The sequence below is a fragment of the Spizellomyces punctatus genome (assembly GCF_000182565.1).
Source record: "Spizellomyces punctatus DAOM BR117 chromosome Unknown supercont1.10, whole genome shotgun sequence".
In the NCBI taxonomy this organism is placed as follows: Eukaryota; Fungi; Chytridiomycota; class Chytridiomycetes; order Spizellomycetales; family Spizellomycetaceae; genus Spizellomyces; species Spizellomyces punctatus.
This window is the reverse complement of record NW_015971546.1, coordinates 168958-184839: the sequence shown is the minus strand read 5'-3', so window position 1 is coordinate 184839 and position 15882 is coordinate 168958. Positions and strand designations below refer to the sequence as shown.

At 47.5% G+C, this 15882-nt stretch overlaps 5 protein-coding genes across 5 annotated transcripts in view; 3 read left to right on the top strand and 2 right to left on the bottom strand.

Moving 5' to 3' along the window:
• Positions 1-314: 314 nt before the first annotated feature.
• On the bottom strand, positions 315-2558 carry SPPG_05781 (uncharacterized protein). Its single transcript, XM_016753990.1, has 4 exons — positions 2363-2558; positions 2233-2300; positions 637-2174; positions 315-582 (listed from the first exon to the last, which is right to left on the bottom strand). Exons 1-3 carry the CDS (start codon positions 2535-2537, stop codon positions 813-815), a joined length of 1605 nt encoding a protein of 534 aa, XP_016606843.1. The 5' UTR covers positions 2538-2558; the 3' UTR covers positions 315-582; positions 637-812.
• A 112-nt stretch (positions 2559-2670) lies between these two features.
• Positions 2671-9482, top strand: SPPG_05780 (uncharacterized protein; the record flags this gene model as incomplete). Its single annotated transcript, XM_016753989.1, has 21 exons — positions 2671-2758; positions 2819-2949; positions 3009-3266; positions 3335-3486; positions 3548-3842; positions 3903-4080; positions 4155-4370; positions 4436-4617; positions 4687-5212; positions 5269-5372; positions 5432-5584; positions 5647-5934; positions 6001-6369; positions 6434-6488; positions 6548-7106; positions 7162-7399; positions 7456-7615; positions 7681-7948; positions 8019-8908; positions 8965-9161; positions 9222-9482. 21 exons carry the CDS (start codon positions 2671-2673, stop codon positions 9402-9404), a joined length of 5490 nt encoding a protein of 1829 aa, XP_016606842.1. The 3' UTR covers positions 9405-9482.
• Positions 9483-9779: 297 nt separating this feature from the next.
• Positions 9780-11422, top strand: SPPG_05779 (Rieske domain-containing protein). Its single transcript, XM_016753988.1, has 6 exons — positions 9780-9984; positions 10045-10254; positions 10310-10989; positions 11054-11069; positions 11142-11264; positions 11320-11422. The coding sequence occupies exons 1-6, from the start codon at positions 9813-9815 to the stop codon at positions 11382-11384; spliced, it is 1266 nt and encodes a 421-aa protein (XP_016606841.1). The 5' UTR covers positions 9780-9812; the 3' UTR covers positions 11385-11422.
• Positions 11273-14432, bottom strand: SPPG_05778 (uncharacterized protein). The gene is made up of 8 exons (XM_016753987.1): positions 13916-14432; positions 13213-13823; positions 12288-13141; positions 12085-12219; positions 11931-12029; positions 11805-11870; positions 11611-11727; positions 11273-11540 (listed from the first exon to the last, which is right to left on the bottom strand). The coding sequence occupies exons 1-8, from the start codon at positions 14005-14007 to the stop codon at positions 11415-11417; spliced, it is 2100 nt and encodes a 699-aa protein (XP_016606840.1). The 5' UTR covers positions 14008-14432; the 3' UTR covers positions 11273-11414.
• Positions 14433-14725: 293 nt separating this feature from the next.
• SPPG_09306 (metallodipeptidase) overlaps positions 14726-15882 on the top strand; it is a gene marked incomplete at both ends in the record, with an annotated part of 2209 nt that continues 1052 nt past the window's right edge. Inside the window, 8 exons of the mRNA XM_016757465.1 lie at positions 14726-14863; positions 14920-14954; positions 15032-15147; positions 15218-15254; positions 15317-15393; positions 15452-15514; positions 15581-15613; positions 15672-15809. Of these exons, the coding sequence (XP_016606839.1) occupies positions 14726-14863; positions 14920-14954; positions 15032-15147; positions 15218-15254; positions 15317-15393; positions 15452-15514; positions 15581-15613; positions 15672-15809 (637 nt within the window). The remainder of the gene's footprint in view (positions 14864-14919; positions 14955-15031; positions 15148-15217; positions 15255-15316; positions 15394-15451; positions 15515-15580; positions 15614-15671; positions 15810-15882) is intronic.

The window sequence follows — 15882 nt, the reverse complement described above, 5'->3', positions numbered from 1 at the left end:
TGCCTACAGCACCCCATTAAAACTTGAGAAAAACGGGAGGGTAATGAGCTCTAGGGTTACTCTCTCCTCAGTAATTACATTCCCAACTTGAGGGCAATCCGTACTGAATACAGCAGATTAGATTGGGGGCTTTGTTCTCCTTGCTTAGATTGCACGCTACAATGGAGAAACCAAGCCAAGCAACCACATACTTCGTACCCAACATGAAGCAAATCGAAAATACCTTGCGTACATCAGGCGAACAAAATAAATGGCAGAACTGTATAACGAATGGGTGCTTTCACATCAACATTATCCCCAAAGCTTCAATGGAGAACGTGCGAGGACCGCAAAATATGCCGTTATATTCTTAATTTAAATGTATAATACAACTTGCGTAATAGACTCAGTGCATCATCTATAACCATGACCCCAGTTCAGAAGAAACAGACCCACGATGCGCGCATCGCCATCATATGAATAGGGTGGGCAAAAAGGATGTGTGTTGCCTTCGCTACACGTCAAGATTGAGGCTTGTGTGCTGTCCTTCCGTGTCATGCAACTGGTCTATGTTCAGCAAACAATCGTGTAATCCCGTTCTCCCTGTCTTTGAGCATAAGAGTCATCCCGCAGTTCTGGACGCTTCATCTAGCTCACCATTTTTGGAGGGACGCTTCTCAGTAAGCATTTTCCTTGACGGTCCTGTGAGCAGCCCTTCTGCAGTATAGGCAAATGAAACAATCATTTGCATCCTGTCGTTCATGTGAGCAAAGCTTGAACGACAGAATGCGAGCAAGGCCAGCGAATGGATATTTCCGTCAGTGTCAAGGCTTTTAAGAATTCTCTTGCAAAAATACTCGTTTGCCGGATGTAGCACCGAAAGTGGCGGCTTTGCGTCGAGGTGGTGGACTAGGAATCTCATTCTCCGTGCTCTCGCTTATTGTTTCAGGAGGCTTTCTACTAAACCAAGTGGCAACAGTCGTTGCGGACGGTAATATGTAGGATGTCAAATTTGAGAGAGATCGGCTCTTCGACAAGGTTTCAGGAGGGCGCTCGGAAGGGGTCGGAACCACGGGAGCGTGTGGCGGAAGTTGAGAGCTCTGATAGATGCTGTCATACATTTTGAGAGCATAGTCGTTAATTGTGGTCCGGAGAATGCAGATATCGTCCAGTAAAGTTTGCACAAGTTGCACTAGCGGAAGTAGCAGAATGATGTACAACTCGCTAAGAGATGGAAGACCAGCAGAGTGTTTCAGGACAGGGAATCGGAGTGGAAGCCCCTTGACGTCCATCTTGATGTTTTCGATTACGGAATTGGACAACTTTGACAATTCCCGCATATCAAAGCTCCTTCTGATTTTACGATTAAGGCACTGCGGATCTGTCGAGTTCAGCCGATTGCGAAGTTGACTGCCAATGCGCGTCAAGGTTTGCAGCTGCGAGTGAAGGGATGTTTGTAGAGACTCTGTGGTGCTTGGCACTTGGATATCGCTCGCTGCCGGCACGGCTGTTCCAGTTGCCCTGTCTTCAAGAGCAAAGTCATCATGCTGACGTGTCCTCTTAATTACGTTTTCCAATTCGCCAAAAACTGAGGTCATCGGGGACGACCCCGTTGAGACAATGGATGCACTGTCTTGCACGTGGGTTCGTAGCCGTTCTTGATCGAGCCGTGAGTCGTGAAGAAGTCTATTGGCCTCACTGATGTCGTTTTCTAGAATATAAATCCGCTCTTCTGCAGCCTTCAAGTCGCCTCTTAGATTGCGGTTTGCGGCTTGTAGCTCCTTTGCCAGAACTAACAGCATTTGAACATCCGTGTCGGCAGGCGGTTCATCTTTCGGATTTAAATTTATTTTTTGGTCTTTCCCCATATCCACTTCTTTACTACGCGGGACTTTTTCCCGCTGTGCCTGGATAGACTTTAGCTCAGAACGCGCTTTATTTCGCTCTCTGATTGCGATATCCGCTCCTTCCTTAGTTTTCGCAAGTTCTTGAGACAGCAAGTCCGCCTTCTCTTCAAGCTTTCCATTCAGGTCTTTCTCTCGCTTCAAGAGTTTCTGCAGATTCTCAATCTGTTTATCTTTGCGCTCATTGTCGCAATCGGCACGTGAAACTGCCTCCTCCAAAATTCTCAGAGCGCTTTCCGTTTCGCTTAGCTTTCTACTCTTCTCCGTGTCTGCTTTCCGAGCTTCGTACAACTTGAAGCCAGTCCATGGTCACCAAAAGTCCCAGCAGTATGGGCGATTGTTTTCTTACCTGAAGCTCCAGTTCTTCTTTGTCGACTTCCAGCTCCCTGACCTTGGTCAACAGAGTTAAGCCCAACTCTAAAGTAATTTTGAGGTGAGTCGGAGAGGGGGACAAGGTTTCTGCGAACTTGGGAACCAACCTGCTGCAACTTTTATTTCCTCATCCTTGTCCCTTAACAGTGAAGTGATCTTGTGATAGACCTGTCCGCACGAGCACGAGTCTGAAGAGGGAGAGTCTGAGAGTAGCGGCAACTCTGCCTCTAAGGTCGAGTGGCTCAATGTCAAAAGCTGTGAGTGCACATTGTGATGTGACATTCCAATCAACTGGTGATCGGCGCCGAAAGCCGCAGACCGCTTGGGTTGTTGCTGACTGCAGGTTCGTGACCAGGTCACGGGTATCCATTTTAGGTTATATTGCATTCAAAACTGTGCCACTGACGCGGACGCGATGTCTAATATGTTGGTAAAAGGCCGACTCTTCACCAGGAAATCTTCTGGAGGTTATCACATTGCAGGAATGGCGGAGAAGGAAATAGGTAAGGAACTCGGTGGTGGCTGCGCTACCCAGCCGCTTACGGATCCTTCCACCCTTGTAGAATTATTAGAAACGGTGGAGTTACGCTTTGCCTTGGCTGACACAAATGAACGATTTGAGAAATCTCTTGGTCATTTTCTTGTCCCTGTGCTTGCGAAGTTAGACAGTCCACATGAAGCAGTTCGTGCCAAGGTACGAAAGTGCTTTAAAAACGCGCAAAAATGTATCCGCTCTAATCATAAACGGAGCAGGTCATGGGTATTTGCAGCCATGTCAGCAAACGTTTGAAGGCAGACTTGGCATTGAAGTTGCCCCTTGCTGCCCTCTTGGATCTCTTTGGAGTGGAAACGACCTCTCAGCTTGTACGAAATTTTATTCTCATCTATCTAGAGATGGGTTTCCATCGGATTGGACTGGAGGAGCAAATCAAACTACTTCCTGGACTGCTGCGGGGATTGGCAGATCGCCTTCCAGCCCAGCAAACAATCTTATTTCAGATTGCCCTTCCGGTACTATGTCCATTATTTCTATGCCTTGCGTTAACCTGAAGCAAAATCTTAATGCCCTTAATGGTTAGGTGCTCGCTGATTTGAATCCTGACCGCCTGAGCTTGCCACATGGCATCAATGATGACCCATTCCACTGGAGAGAACGCCCAGCGGATCTGAAGTTTTTGCTTGATAAATTTCTAGATCTTGCGCTCTATACAATCCCAGCCGCTGGAAATAAGTTGAGCACGGCAGATTTGTAATTTGCTCTGAAGATGCACTTAATGTATCTCATCTACTAGACCTGGGGAATCCAATAACGAGCCCTTCATACCACCTAGTCTCAGCAAAGAGGCAATTTTGTTTCTTACAAACAATGGGAAAGCATTGTGGGTTCGGAATGCAACGGAGCTGCGGCATCTGAAGCTCGGTATTGCACGGCTGTTATCAAAGTCCTCCTTGATTCAAGAACAAGACTTTGTTTTGGAAAAGTTCAAAGTATATGTTGCGCTAGCCAGTGACAGCAATCATGAAATCGTTGACGCTGGAGAGGATGGTCTGAGGCGGCAATCGAAGCCAAATATGGAAGATGAACAGGTATGTTACATTACAGCCTTACTCTTCAATTCCCCCCTCACCAATCCATTTGAATCATAGGTGGTTCAGGCACTATATTTCTTATATCAAGGGACGGGCCAAATCTCCAACTTAAGCCGGATCCGAAGTCCGGGATCAGTAACACTAAAAAATAAGGTACTGGGGTTTCTTTTGCAGTCGGCTCGTGCCACGAATAAATTCCCGCACGCACTGCAAGTGAGCTTTGATGCTATCTATGGTTAGGGCACGACCTTTTTTTTTTGTTGTTCGCTGCTGGAAACACGCTCTGACTTCACGTTGCCAACGTACCAGGGGATACAACAACGCCCAGATTACGGGCCTCAGGAATGTCTTTTGTGCAGTGGATTGCGCGTATGGCGAGTGCAGAGACCATCAAGTCTGTCGCTCCAGTCTTGCTGTCCGGAGTCTTACGTTTCATCAGCGAGCAAGAACCTGCACCTGGGAATGAATCAGAAAGTGGACTGCGAGGCTTCGCGTATGAAGCTGTTGGTTTACTATCAAAGAGAGGTATTGGCACTTCAAAGGTGCAGGAAACCCTGGATATTTAAGTTAATGTGCGCGCGCTGGAACAGCTCCGGAATGTTTCGATACATCGATTTTATTCGACTTCTTCAAGGCGCTTTCAACGGAGCCAAGGAACGTCCGAATTTCTATTCAGGACGCATTGTCTAATATGGCTCATGCATACAAAGGACTGGCAGCTGGACAAGAGCGTCAAGAACTCGAGAGGCTTCTTCTGGAAAATATCGATAAGGTACCATTTCCTCACCTTGAAAGCGATGTATGGTCAAGGTGGATGTAAATCTCAGTGCATGTTTTGCAGAGTGAACCTCAAGCACGTTATGTAGCGCTGAAGTACGCAACCGTGGTCTTTCCGCCTTCGTACCCCCTCCGCCAATACCTATGTCTCATTGGGGCCTCTGATCAAAAACCTGATGTCCGGGATGTGGCGACGCGCGGTTTGTCTCTCCCGAATCCGCCGGTTCAAGGGCAAGACCTTGCAGAGTGGCAACTCCAATTGCCAAAATTTGACGAAATGATGTCGCTTTTGTTACAAAAATCTCGGGAGACTCGGCTTAAGGCGGTGAAACCTCCAGGCTCGCAATGGGTTGGATCTTTCACTGCTGATACGTACACAGATGCACTGAAGTATCTAAGGAAATTGCTGATTATTCATGCAGACCCCAGTGCCAGTTATGATGACGGGGACGATCTCACCTCGCTTGCGGGCACGACGAGAACTGCGCTTAAAAATGTCCTGCAAACAGCTTACAATAATGAGGACCGTCGAAGGCCACTTCAAATGTTCCTTGAATTTATTGAATTTGCACTGAAATCTGAAAGTTCAGGTACGGTAACGGCTTGAATAGCAATATTGTGCAATACGATTATTTACCCCCAGCAGATGCCTTACTGCAGTCTGTGGCTGCATCTTGTCTGTTCGAGTTGGTGTCATTATGTCCATCGGAGTTATCGACATCGTATAGTGACAGAATTGACTGGCTCAAGGTATGTGGGCGCTCTCTCGTACCATTGGTGTAATAAAAATGCTCATACAACTTTTTTAGTCCTTTTTGACATCTTCGAGATCGGAGACTCGCGCTTCAATGGCTAATATTCTTGCCATCGTTGCAACCAGTGGTCTTGAAAACAAAGATAGAAGTGAAAGGATTGTCAATCTTATTCAAGAAATTTTGTCGGTGTCCGATTCTTCCGCACAGGTGGCCCCGTTGCTTTGCGTATGACCTTCTTTCACCTGCCTCCTATTTACGTTTCATGGCAGACGTCCTTCGAAAATCGCAATGGCGCGACCCTTGCTCTCGGTTCCATCGCGGGTCGATTATTATATCGCTACAAGGAACCCGCTGCCTACGTACCGCCTGCAATACTATCACTTATGGTCCAGAGGATCGGACAGTTCCTTGAAGCCGATTCGAGTCTGGAGGTTATCGGAGCAGCCCAAGCACTAGCTGAATGTGGGAGATATGCGCCTCTACCTGTGGACTCCAAAACTTCAACAGATTTCATTGACAGAATGGTTTCAATTGCAAAGAAGACCAAGGAAGCCAAGGTAGTGGATGCTTTCGACACAGTATATGGCTACTATATGACCTTTAAGCTTGTTCTCTCATTTCAGGTTCAGGAACAGATCATTGCATCTCTTGGTCACCTTGCCATAGGGGACCCAGCTCTGGGAGCTCGTATTCTAGAATATTTCTTCACGTTGTCAGCCACCATTACAAAACAGGTGGAGATCCACTTTACCATAGGGGAGGCAGTGACTGCCGCCGCCTGCGGTTTCACTGCAACGCACATGGAGCGCTATCTAGACATCGCTGATGTTAGCGAATTGTCCGTTCCGACACCTCCTACCACATTAGCGACGCAGATACTGGACCGCATATTGGACGACATCAAGCCAGGGAGCAGACCGATCGTCAGGAAAAATGTGGCCATTTGGCTTCTGTGTTTTGTCAAATATGGCGGACAGCACTCCATCGTAACTGTACGCAATTCACATATTTCGTCGGGCTACGTCTTCGCGACTCATCTTGTACTCTTCTTCTCAGTCAAACGTGGTCAGAATACAAAACGCTTTCACAAGCTTACTGAGTGACAGAGATGGTATGTTTTACTAGTTCGACGCTCATTTACTTATCATCGCTAACGTCTCGGTCATAAAGATTTTACGCAAGAAATAGCCTCAAAAGGCATGGGACTGGTTTTTGAACTTGGCGATGGGAGTGTCCGTTCCGAACTTGTTACATCGCTCGTTGGTACATTAACAGAAGGACGGAAGATCACCCCGCAAAGCGTGTCCGGCGAAACTCAAATCTTTTCGGAAAATGCACTGGGATCCGCACCTGATGGAGAGAAATTAAGCGGAACTTACCAATCCATTCTCTCCTTGGCGTCCGATCTCAATCAACCCGATCTTGTTTATCGCTTCATGTCGTTGGCTTCGCATAATGCCATCTGGACTTCGCGACGAGGCGCTAGTTTAGGTTTCTCGGCTATTGCAGCCCAAGCAACTGCGGAGCTGCAACCACATTTGCCTCAGATGGTGCCAAAACTGTACAGATTTCAATTTGACCCCAATCCAAAAGTTGCTGAGAGCATGCAGAATATTTGGAAGAGTTTAATTAAGGAGCCGAAGAAGGTGCTTGATGAGTACTTTGCACTCATTATGCAAGATCTGCTGAAGAATCTAGGGGAACGTCAGTGGCGCACGAGAGAAGCTAGGTACGCCAACTTTGTTGTTAGAATGGTTACGCAACTTTATCTGACTTTTCTCTAGCTGCTTGGCACTAGCTGACTTGATTCAAGGGAAGACCATGGAGCAACTGCGGCCTTATCTGGAGGACATGTGGACTATGTGTTTTCGCGTCCTCGATGATATCAAAGAAAGTGTACGCATTGCTGCGTTCAAAACATGCAAAACCCTGACCAACATCACGGTTCGCTATTGTGACCCGTCGGTGGTGTCACTATCAGAAGGGTCCAAGATAACTGCAATCATTGTCCCCTTTTTCTTGGTAGGCCCAACATGTAGCTGTGAATAAGTGCACTTCACTAATCCGCTGCCGTTCAGAGTAAAGGTCTTGGGTCAATGGCGGAGGATGTGCGAAATCATTCTTTGGCGACATTGCTGAAGATTTGTAGCAAAGGAGGCGCTCTACTGAAGCCGCATCTGGCCGACCTCATTGGAACTCTTTTAGAGTCTCTGAGTAGCCTTGAGCCACAGGTTTTGAGTGAGTTTCAGCACATATTTGTTCACTCAACAGGAATAACACTTACAATTTGTCCTTGACGATAGACTACCTTACATTTCATACCGATAAATACAGCATATCTGCTGAGCAGCTGGAAAGCTCCCGTCTAAGCGCGACAAAAATGTCACCCATCATGGATGCCATCTCACGTCTTGTCGATCAGATAGACGAAGCCACCTTGCCAGCAATTGTTCCCCGCTTGAATACTTTGATCCGGAAAGGTGTTGGGTTGCCCACGAAAGCGGGATGTGCACGGTTTGTATATTCCCTGGTACAGAGGGTGCCCAGCGAGTTAAAGCCGTATGCGGACGGGTACGTCAGACAGATTCTCTCAGTTTGAACCAGTTACTACAGTATTTACTGATAGCGATTTTGCATGTAGGATCCTTCAGTCGCTAAAAAGCGCCGTTCACGACCGTTCCCCAGTAATACGAAAAGCCTTTGCGGGTGCGATCGGCTACATAGCACGATTGGCATCTGATAAAGCCCTGGTAAAGTTGTTGGAGGATCTGGAAAAGGCTTACTTTGACAGCGAAGATGAGGAGATTGCATCCATAGCGGGCATCACTTTGCTGGAAATTTCTCGTCGCGCACCGGAAAGACTGAAAGATTTCCAACAGTACGTCCTTCCCGTGGCGTATCTTGGTGCCCGTGACCCGCGAGAATCTATCAAAGTAGTGTGGGTATCAGTGTGGGAGGAGATGACAGGAGGATCATCCGGAGCGGTCCGGGTTTGGATGCTGGAGATGCTATCGAAGATGAAGATCTTGATGGCAACTACCTCGTCTTGGGGTGTCAAAAAGCAAGTGGCTCAAGCGATAAGCGATATGTCCAAGGTGTTAGGAACTGCTTTCGGGACGCAAACCGGAGTTGCAATTCAGATGTTGATCGATGCTTTGGCGGGACGAACATGGGAGGGAAAAGAGGTTGTTATCAGCGCGCTAGCAACTACGACCGTCGAATGCCGTGAATGGATTTTGAATCCGGAAAACGCCGGGATGGCCGAGACAATTGTTAACGTCATGATTCGCGAAGCAAAGAAGAACAACAAAGCCTACAAACGCCATAGTATGGAGGCTATGGGTACGGCATTAAATTCACTACAAATTGACAGATTCGAAGAGGTTCAAGAGCATCTCGTCGATCTTTGTACGGACGAACAGGATGAAATGGACGTTGATGAGCCCCATGCAAAACCGCTGGGGCTGGCAATTAAAGCGGTCGCTTTCAAAGCTCTTGGATTATCTTGGCCACGCAACGCACAGACGCAGGGTACGTCTGCACTCAAGGGGAAGTTACAATGATGAAGCGCTAACATAAGATTTTAGTCAAATATGCGAAAACCTTGGGCACTTTGCTCGCCAGAAACCTCGATGGCAACGTGTGGAATGTGCGATTAGCAGTATTGGAGGCGATGGACTTGTATTTCGAGAAACTGGATGTTGAGGCATCAAGCTCGGTTCTAGATAGCGAGATTATTTCAGATTTCCTCCGTAGCTTATTTACGTCCCTGGAAGATACAAAGGTAAACTTGCTGTTACGTCCTGGGTCAAAATTATCCTCGTTGCTGACGTCTCTTTATTAGTACACGGCAGTACGAGAAGCCAGTGCCAAAGTGCTGAAGAAGCTCGTCCAGCGTCTAAGAAGTCGTTTCGATGAGCATCTCCTGAATCAGTTGCTTGCTGGTTTATCCACTGCGATATCAAGGGAAACCCAACCTATTATAGCACATATCCTTAAAGAGGTGCAAGCGAGTGCTAAGGGATGAAATCTAACATTGTAATAAATCATTGCTAAGACTTGGAAGTTTAATATTGCCATAAATCAATGTGTACAAGAAGCAACAGCTTGGAACTAGTTACGAAAAGAACCAGGACCATTGGACCACTGGCTCAACAAGGCAAACAGGGGCTATCGCACATTGGCCTTCCCACTAGCGGAGCTGCTTACACCAGTAATTTGGACAATCTAACATGCAGCCCACTACAGCCCACCGCTACCTCCACGTTCACATCAGTCGGTGAACAACCTTTTGGTCAGCATGGATTGAGACGATCTGTAGCCAGGATGAAGGCGCGCCACGTTGTTAATTTGATCGGCTTACGGAATCTGCTTGAAGTTCTCTCCAAGCAGCCGAATAGAATGCATTGCGTTCCTACTTGCATACATCAAGCCGATGACGGGAACCCGAAATGTTACTTGTCACGTTGGTGAAATCGACGGTCCCAAGAGGGCACTAATACATGTTGACTCCCACGATGGTGTGCACTCTACGGAGATTGTCCTGGTGGGATCGAGAAGCGAGGGGAAGTACTGGTGTGTTGAGTCTGTTTGTCCCCACAGCTCAGGTAGCCTTCATAACACACAAAGCAATATGATGATATTTCCGCTAAAGCATCCTTTTGTAGGACCTTTGCATTTGGGGGACTTGGAAGACCTCGCCACGGACCCTTCTATCATATGCCCCTGGCATGCCTATCGCTTCTCTCTCACAACGGGAGTCAGCCCGCAGTGTGAATTGCACAAAGCTGGGACACTTCCTGTAGTGGTTGAAGGGGATGAAATCGTACTGTACCTGGATCAAGGGAGCAAGGTCCGATCCGTAAAACTTTTTGAAGGTAGTCATACTGGGCTAGAAATAAGAAACCCTTCTTCTGACGCTAAGATAATTAGTCCCAAGCAAGGATAAGGAACGGCGAAGGCCACAAGCCCCTGCTCTAAAAAATGTCCAAACAAGCCGAACTCTGGTGGATTGGGCAATAACAATCTTGGAAACGCCGGATCCAGCGGAGAAGGTGCGACTGACTCACAACGTTGCGGACCTATGGAAGGCAAATGCGATTTTAGAAATTGGTACAGGAACGCCTCCCGAGCGTCCCGCCAGGGAAGAGTATCTAACCGAAGTGCTACCCGGCAAGACTCGTCGGTTAGGTAAGGGTGGCTCTGTCGAAAGTCGGGTGGCCATTTTGCATGCACTCGCAAACGTAGAGCAGTGGGCAATAGACCTTGCCTGGGACATTATTGCACGGTTTGCTGGTTACAAAACACCCACGGGTGCCGACTTGCCGAGAGATTTCTTCACAGATTTTATCAAAGTTGCGTCTGATGAGGCCAAACATTTTACGTATTTGAATGAGCGACTCGTTGCGCTTGGCTCGCGCTTTGGTGCATTGTCGGTGCATGGCGGATTATGGGACTCTGCAATGGATACCCAACACGATATTGGCTGTCGTCTGGCCATCGTTCATATGGTTCATGAAGCGCGCGGGCTTGATGTAAATCCACAGACAATAGCAAAGTTTGCAAAAGCTGGTGATGAGGAATCAGTTGCAAAATTGGAAATTATCCACTCGGTACGATCTTGTGATATCCCTTGAGCAATGTCGACATGTCTGATACTGTAATCGCGCGAAACAGGACGAAATCACACATGGTAAGCGCTGATCTGTTTGCGGTAGATATCCGTACAAGTCATAATGGCCCGTCGAAATTGCCCTCGGTACAGTGGCTGCAGGTCAGCGATGGTTCTCCTGGTTTACATCTGAAAACGGCCTGGACCGCTACATACATTTCCATGCGATCGTAAGAAAATATTTCCGTGGCTTGTTAAAGCCGCCATTTAATGAAGGTAAGACATATCCATATGGTACCATCCACGGCAGACACTTAGCGCTTGCTTCCAGAGGACAGACTGCGTGCCGGATTGGATCCTCAATATTATAAACCGCTCTCAGAGCGGCCAATCTAATACATTTTCAAATAAGACTGCCGCTTTCCTTCACCCAATCTGAGCAAGTCTGCCATCGCCATGCATCAAAGGTGTAACCTTCGTCCGTTCTTTTAAAAACTGTGTTGTTTGCTGCATGCGCTCTTGTATACTGCGGATGTACTGCTCAGCAGATTTCTGTATATTTATTGAAATACTTGAGCTGCGACTCGGCGATGCACAGATTTGAAGAAGATGGAAGACATACCACATGCACAGGTGGAGCATTCACTGACTGAGAAAGAGCCGACCGCACTTCGGTTTGGGGTTGATGCATTTCTATGGCTCTCCCGTTGTTGACTAGCGTAGATGTCAGAGTTACACTCTGGTGGTTCATCGCGCAAGTTAGCAATATAACGTGAAGTGTCCCATGTATACCCAATCATTGCTATCTGATCCTACCTGTTGGCGTGAAGATGAAGTGGTTGAAGTATCGGTCACCGCCTTATCGCTACAGCCATTCCTTTCCTGTGATGCAATTCCCACATGAATTACTTTGCGAATTTCAGAGGATTTGAAAATACTCACCATCCCATGGACTGACGATGAATGAAGGTCCCGTCGTTCATCCTCCACAGGTGCAGAGTTTCCTTGAGGTTGCTGATGCCCGACTGTGTCGCCCATTTCCTTTGAAGCCATCTTGTGAGCGCTCTTCCAGAAGGTAGAGGTTAAGATCACATACCACTGCTCTTTTCGACTCGACACCATTTGTGAGATTGTGCGTTTCTAAGGCGCTGACACGCGTCGTCAACTCTTTGAGCTGTGAGCCCATGCTTGACTCCAGGGTTTCCAGACGATTGCGAAGATGTCTCAGCTCCTGAACCATTGATTCAGCTCAAATTTCATAATTACTGTGCCATGTTTGCGGCGCATGAGCATACTTACCTCCTCTTTAGCAGCGAATAGTCTCATAAAGTTATCGAAAAGAGCGTGAACCTCAAGATGCTGCGGGATGGCGGCTTGTGGCTGTATTGGAGATGCATTCGCTGGGGGTGCTGTTGGTGCCACCCACGATCGTGTGAGAAACGGGAAGTCTGACGAAAGTCCCCCAAGACGGCCACCCTGGTCTTGACTGATAGTCATGCTCTGCGGCATTGCGACTGTGGTTTGGTGTGGCCTTTCCGCAGTATCTTCATCAATGCGAGTGTCTTGACGAAGTGGCTCTTTAGGATCCAGGTATTTTGGCGAGTGGAGACTGCGAGCGGATGCGTCTGTTAGGAAAGTATCATCGAATCCAGATTTGGGAATAGGCGTGGCAATCTTGAGAAATGATTGTTGAGATTGATAGCTGGTGTCTGTGTATTGAGGAGCACTTTCAGGAGGAGCTGCGGGGGCGGGTGGCTCGGCGGGTTCATATATCGTGCTTCCTTCGGGCTGCCGCAGCCCTTCACCACGGCCTGTGCCCGCCGTTTGTTTAACAGATAGCTCTGTCGAATCCTCTCTCGTGCCCGTATATTGGTATTGCAGGTGATGACGCTGGACTTGTGGAGGGGCGTTTACAGATGTACTGGACAAAAGACTAGTTTCAAATGCAATCTGTCGTTCTCGGGTCGCAAGCGTGGTCGTATCCGATTGCAGTTGAGATCTTCTTTCAGAGAGAATATCTGGATCGTCCTTCAAAATCCTGTATGTGGCCCCACCAGTGAGATCTTCTGAGTTCAGTTGTGAATCATCTTCGTGGTACTGATGGTGATAAGAATCATCGGTGTTGCGGAACGGTAAGGTCGGCTCTGGAATGTCTGTTAAGAGACGATAGAACAGATTAGTACAAAGTATTCAACGGAACTGAATGCAGAATTTTGATTGTTACCTCGTTGCTTGCCATGACCTTTGCGAGGACTCCGCCCCGCTGAATTCCGTGACTGCCGGAAAGCGGATCCTCTTTCTGGGGAGTATTGGTCTCCAACAATTGCAACATTGTTTGGCAAGATCTTGTGGGATGGTGGAGGCCGCCCGTATGATTGCGCTGCAAGTAGTCCTTGTGGAGCTATAAAGTTATCGCTCGAATGAAGACCCTCTTTGCTGCTAGAGGATGGCTTCGATTGATTATGTGTGGGGAATATGTCCATCCGTTTCCGAGCTTCGACGTCTCGATTTTCCTTGCTATCTTCAATTTTTTGTTTCTTTGCTATGTTTCTGGCCAGATTTACGTGCAGCGTCTTTGACAATCGAATCAGATCACCGACAAAGATGAGTTTTCTCTCCGCAAACCCCATCGAGAAGAACTGTTCTCGTGTTATCTGAGGCCGATATCCAAATTCATCCCTGAGAAGACGGTAGACGGACTCCATGAAGCGTGCATCTTTTTTGCCATACAGCTCGTAATTCTTTGCTGCAAAATGACGGGCGAGGATATGGGAGTAATCGAGCAGTATAAAGTGGATGACGGGAAGAAATGCAGCAGGATCGCCTTTACTTGCTCTGCATGAACAGAGAATGCGATTTTTCAGTGAATGTGTCCGCCGCCCAAAATGGACAAATAAACTGATCTCACCAAAGATCCTCGTACGTACCCATATACATCAAAAGGACCTGCGTACCGAATGTGCCGTAATTCTGCTTGGGTTTTCAGAAGGTTATTTCGCAAGTCTCCGGTTTTTGACATGTGAGGGACTGTTGCGTTGGTTGTGCTCCAAGGTAAATTAGGGATGGTTTTCTGAGATTGGCAGCGCGTTCAAGCCAGCGTAAAAAGTCGGACGCGTCGCAGGGCTTGAAACAACCTGCCCACGAGCTAGGCGGACATTCCACCGACTTGCATGAAAATGAACAAGCATGACAGTGTCTTGTCGGGCGAACCTAGGTCAAATCATCAATAGACGCCTTGCACGCTTGCCATAGCGCTTGAGGGGCAGGGACCAATATATCTTCCATGTCCTTCGTTTATAGCTTAGAAGACTAAGCCAGTTACTCGTTCTCGTGTAAGATGTACAAGACTTATATATTCTCCAGTAGTCTTGTGTTGCCTTTTCCACTTTCAATCCGCTAATGGCGGGTGCTGAATTCTCTCCATTTGCGCTGTTATTACTCGTGGCGATAACAGTCATTTGTAAATGTCTTGTTGGCGGCTTTCCATAAAAGGCTTGTGGGGAACGCGCAGACCCAAAATCATGGATGACTCATAGGAAGCCAGTGACCTTCATGGGGGGCCTCCGGCAGAACTTGTTGTTGTTGGCATGATCTCTTTTTTCTGCTCGCCTTTTGCAAGCTGTCGCAACCCACAAGACCAAAAAACTACCACCGTCCTTCCAGAACTCATCCAGAATGTATGTATACAAGTCTCATTCAGTCTCTATGCGCTGTATCTTACCAATAACCGTTCAAAGATGACCACCTTTGAGAAACTTTCCAAATATGTGGATGAGAACCAGAAATTCTACATTGAGCGTCTCGCTGAAGTAGTTGCCATTCCGAGTGTCAGTGGTGAAGCCGCACGACGACCAGAAGTCCACCGGATGGGTCAGGTACAATAATATTCTTTGCACACATCAACAGGCTGATGCTGATATCTTGTTCTCAGTGGCTCGTTTCGGAGCTGAAACGTCTTGGAGCGAGGTATAAAATCTTTGAGCCACGTTGAGCTCGATTCCAATGTTGCGTCTCTTGATCATAATCTTACCATGTCCTGGCAGTGTCAACATCCACAATCCGGGGAAACAAACATTGGAAGGCAAAGAGCTCGAACTTCCTCCAATTGTTCTCGGGCAATATGGATCCGATCCCAACAAGAAAACTGTGCTTGTTTACGGTAGCTTACTGAATTATTGCCATTGCGTCTCAACCTACTGCTTACGGGGTCAATATTTTTAACCCATCAGGTCATTACGATGTCCAACCTGCCTTCAAGGAGGACGGGTAAGCACACTTACAGTTTCTAGTAGTTTACTCTCGTTATTGACTCTCTGATCTTCTGCCAGATGGGCCACTGACCCTTGGACATTGGTGGAGGACGAAAAGGGCCGTTTGATCGGGCGCGGATCAACAGATGACAAGGGTCTGTTTACGTTGTTGCCGTTGCTGTAAAAATGTTCCTCTGCTAATATATAGCACAGCACCGGTCATCTCTTGGTTGTGGGTCATCGAAGCACACCAGAAACTCGGACTCGAGATGCCCGGTAAGCTTGTAGCTTCTACCGGCTCGTCCCTGGGATTCTATTAAACCTTGTCTATCGTCCCGGTAGTTAATCTGAAGATGTGTTTTGAAGGAATGGAAGGTATGTGGTAGAATATTTCAATGTGGAATGTATATTGCGAAGCTAACATCCGCTGTAGAGTCTGGAAGCGAAGGCTTGGACGAGTTCATTTACAAGGAAGCCAAGGGCGAGTTCTTTGGAGATGTGGACTGCGTCTGTATCAGTGACAACTGTAAGGAATTTCATCTTGTCCAGGTTACCGTCATCAGAGTTAAATGTTTTTTTTTTTTTGTGTAGACTGGCTGGGTTCCAACAAACCTTGCCTCACCTATGGGCTCCGAGGCATATCT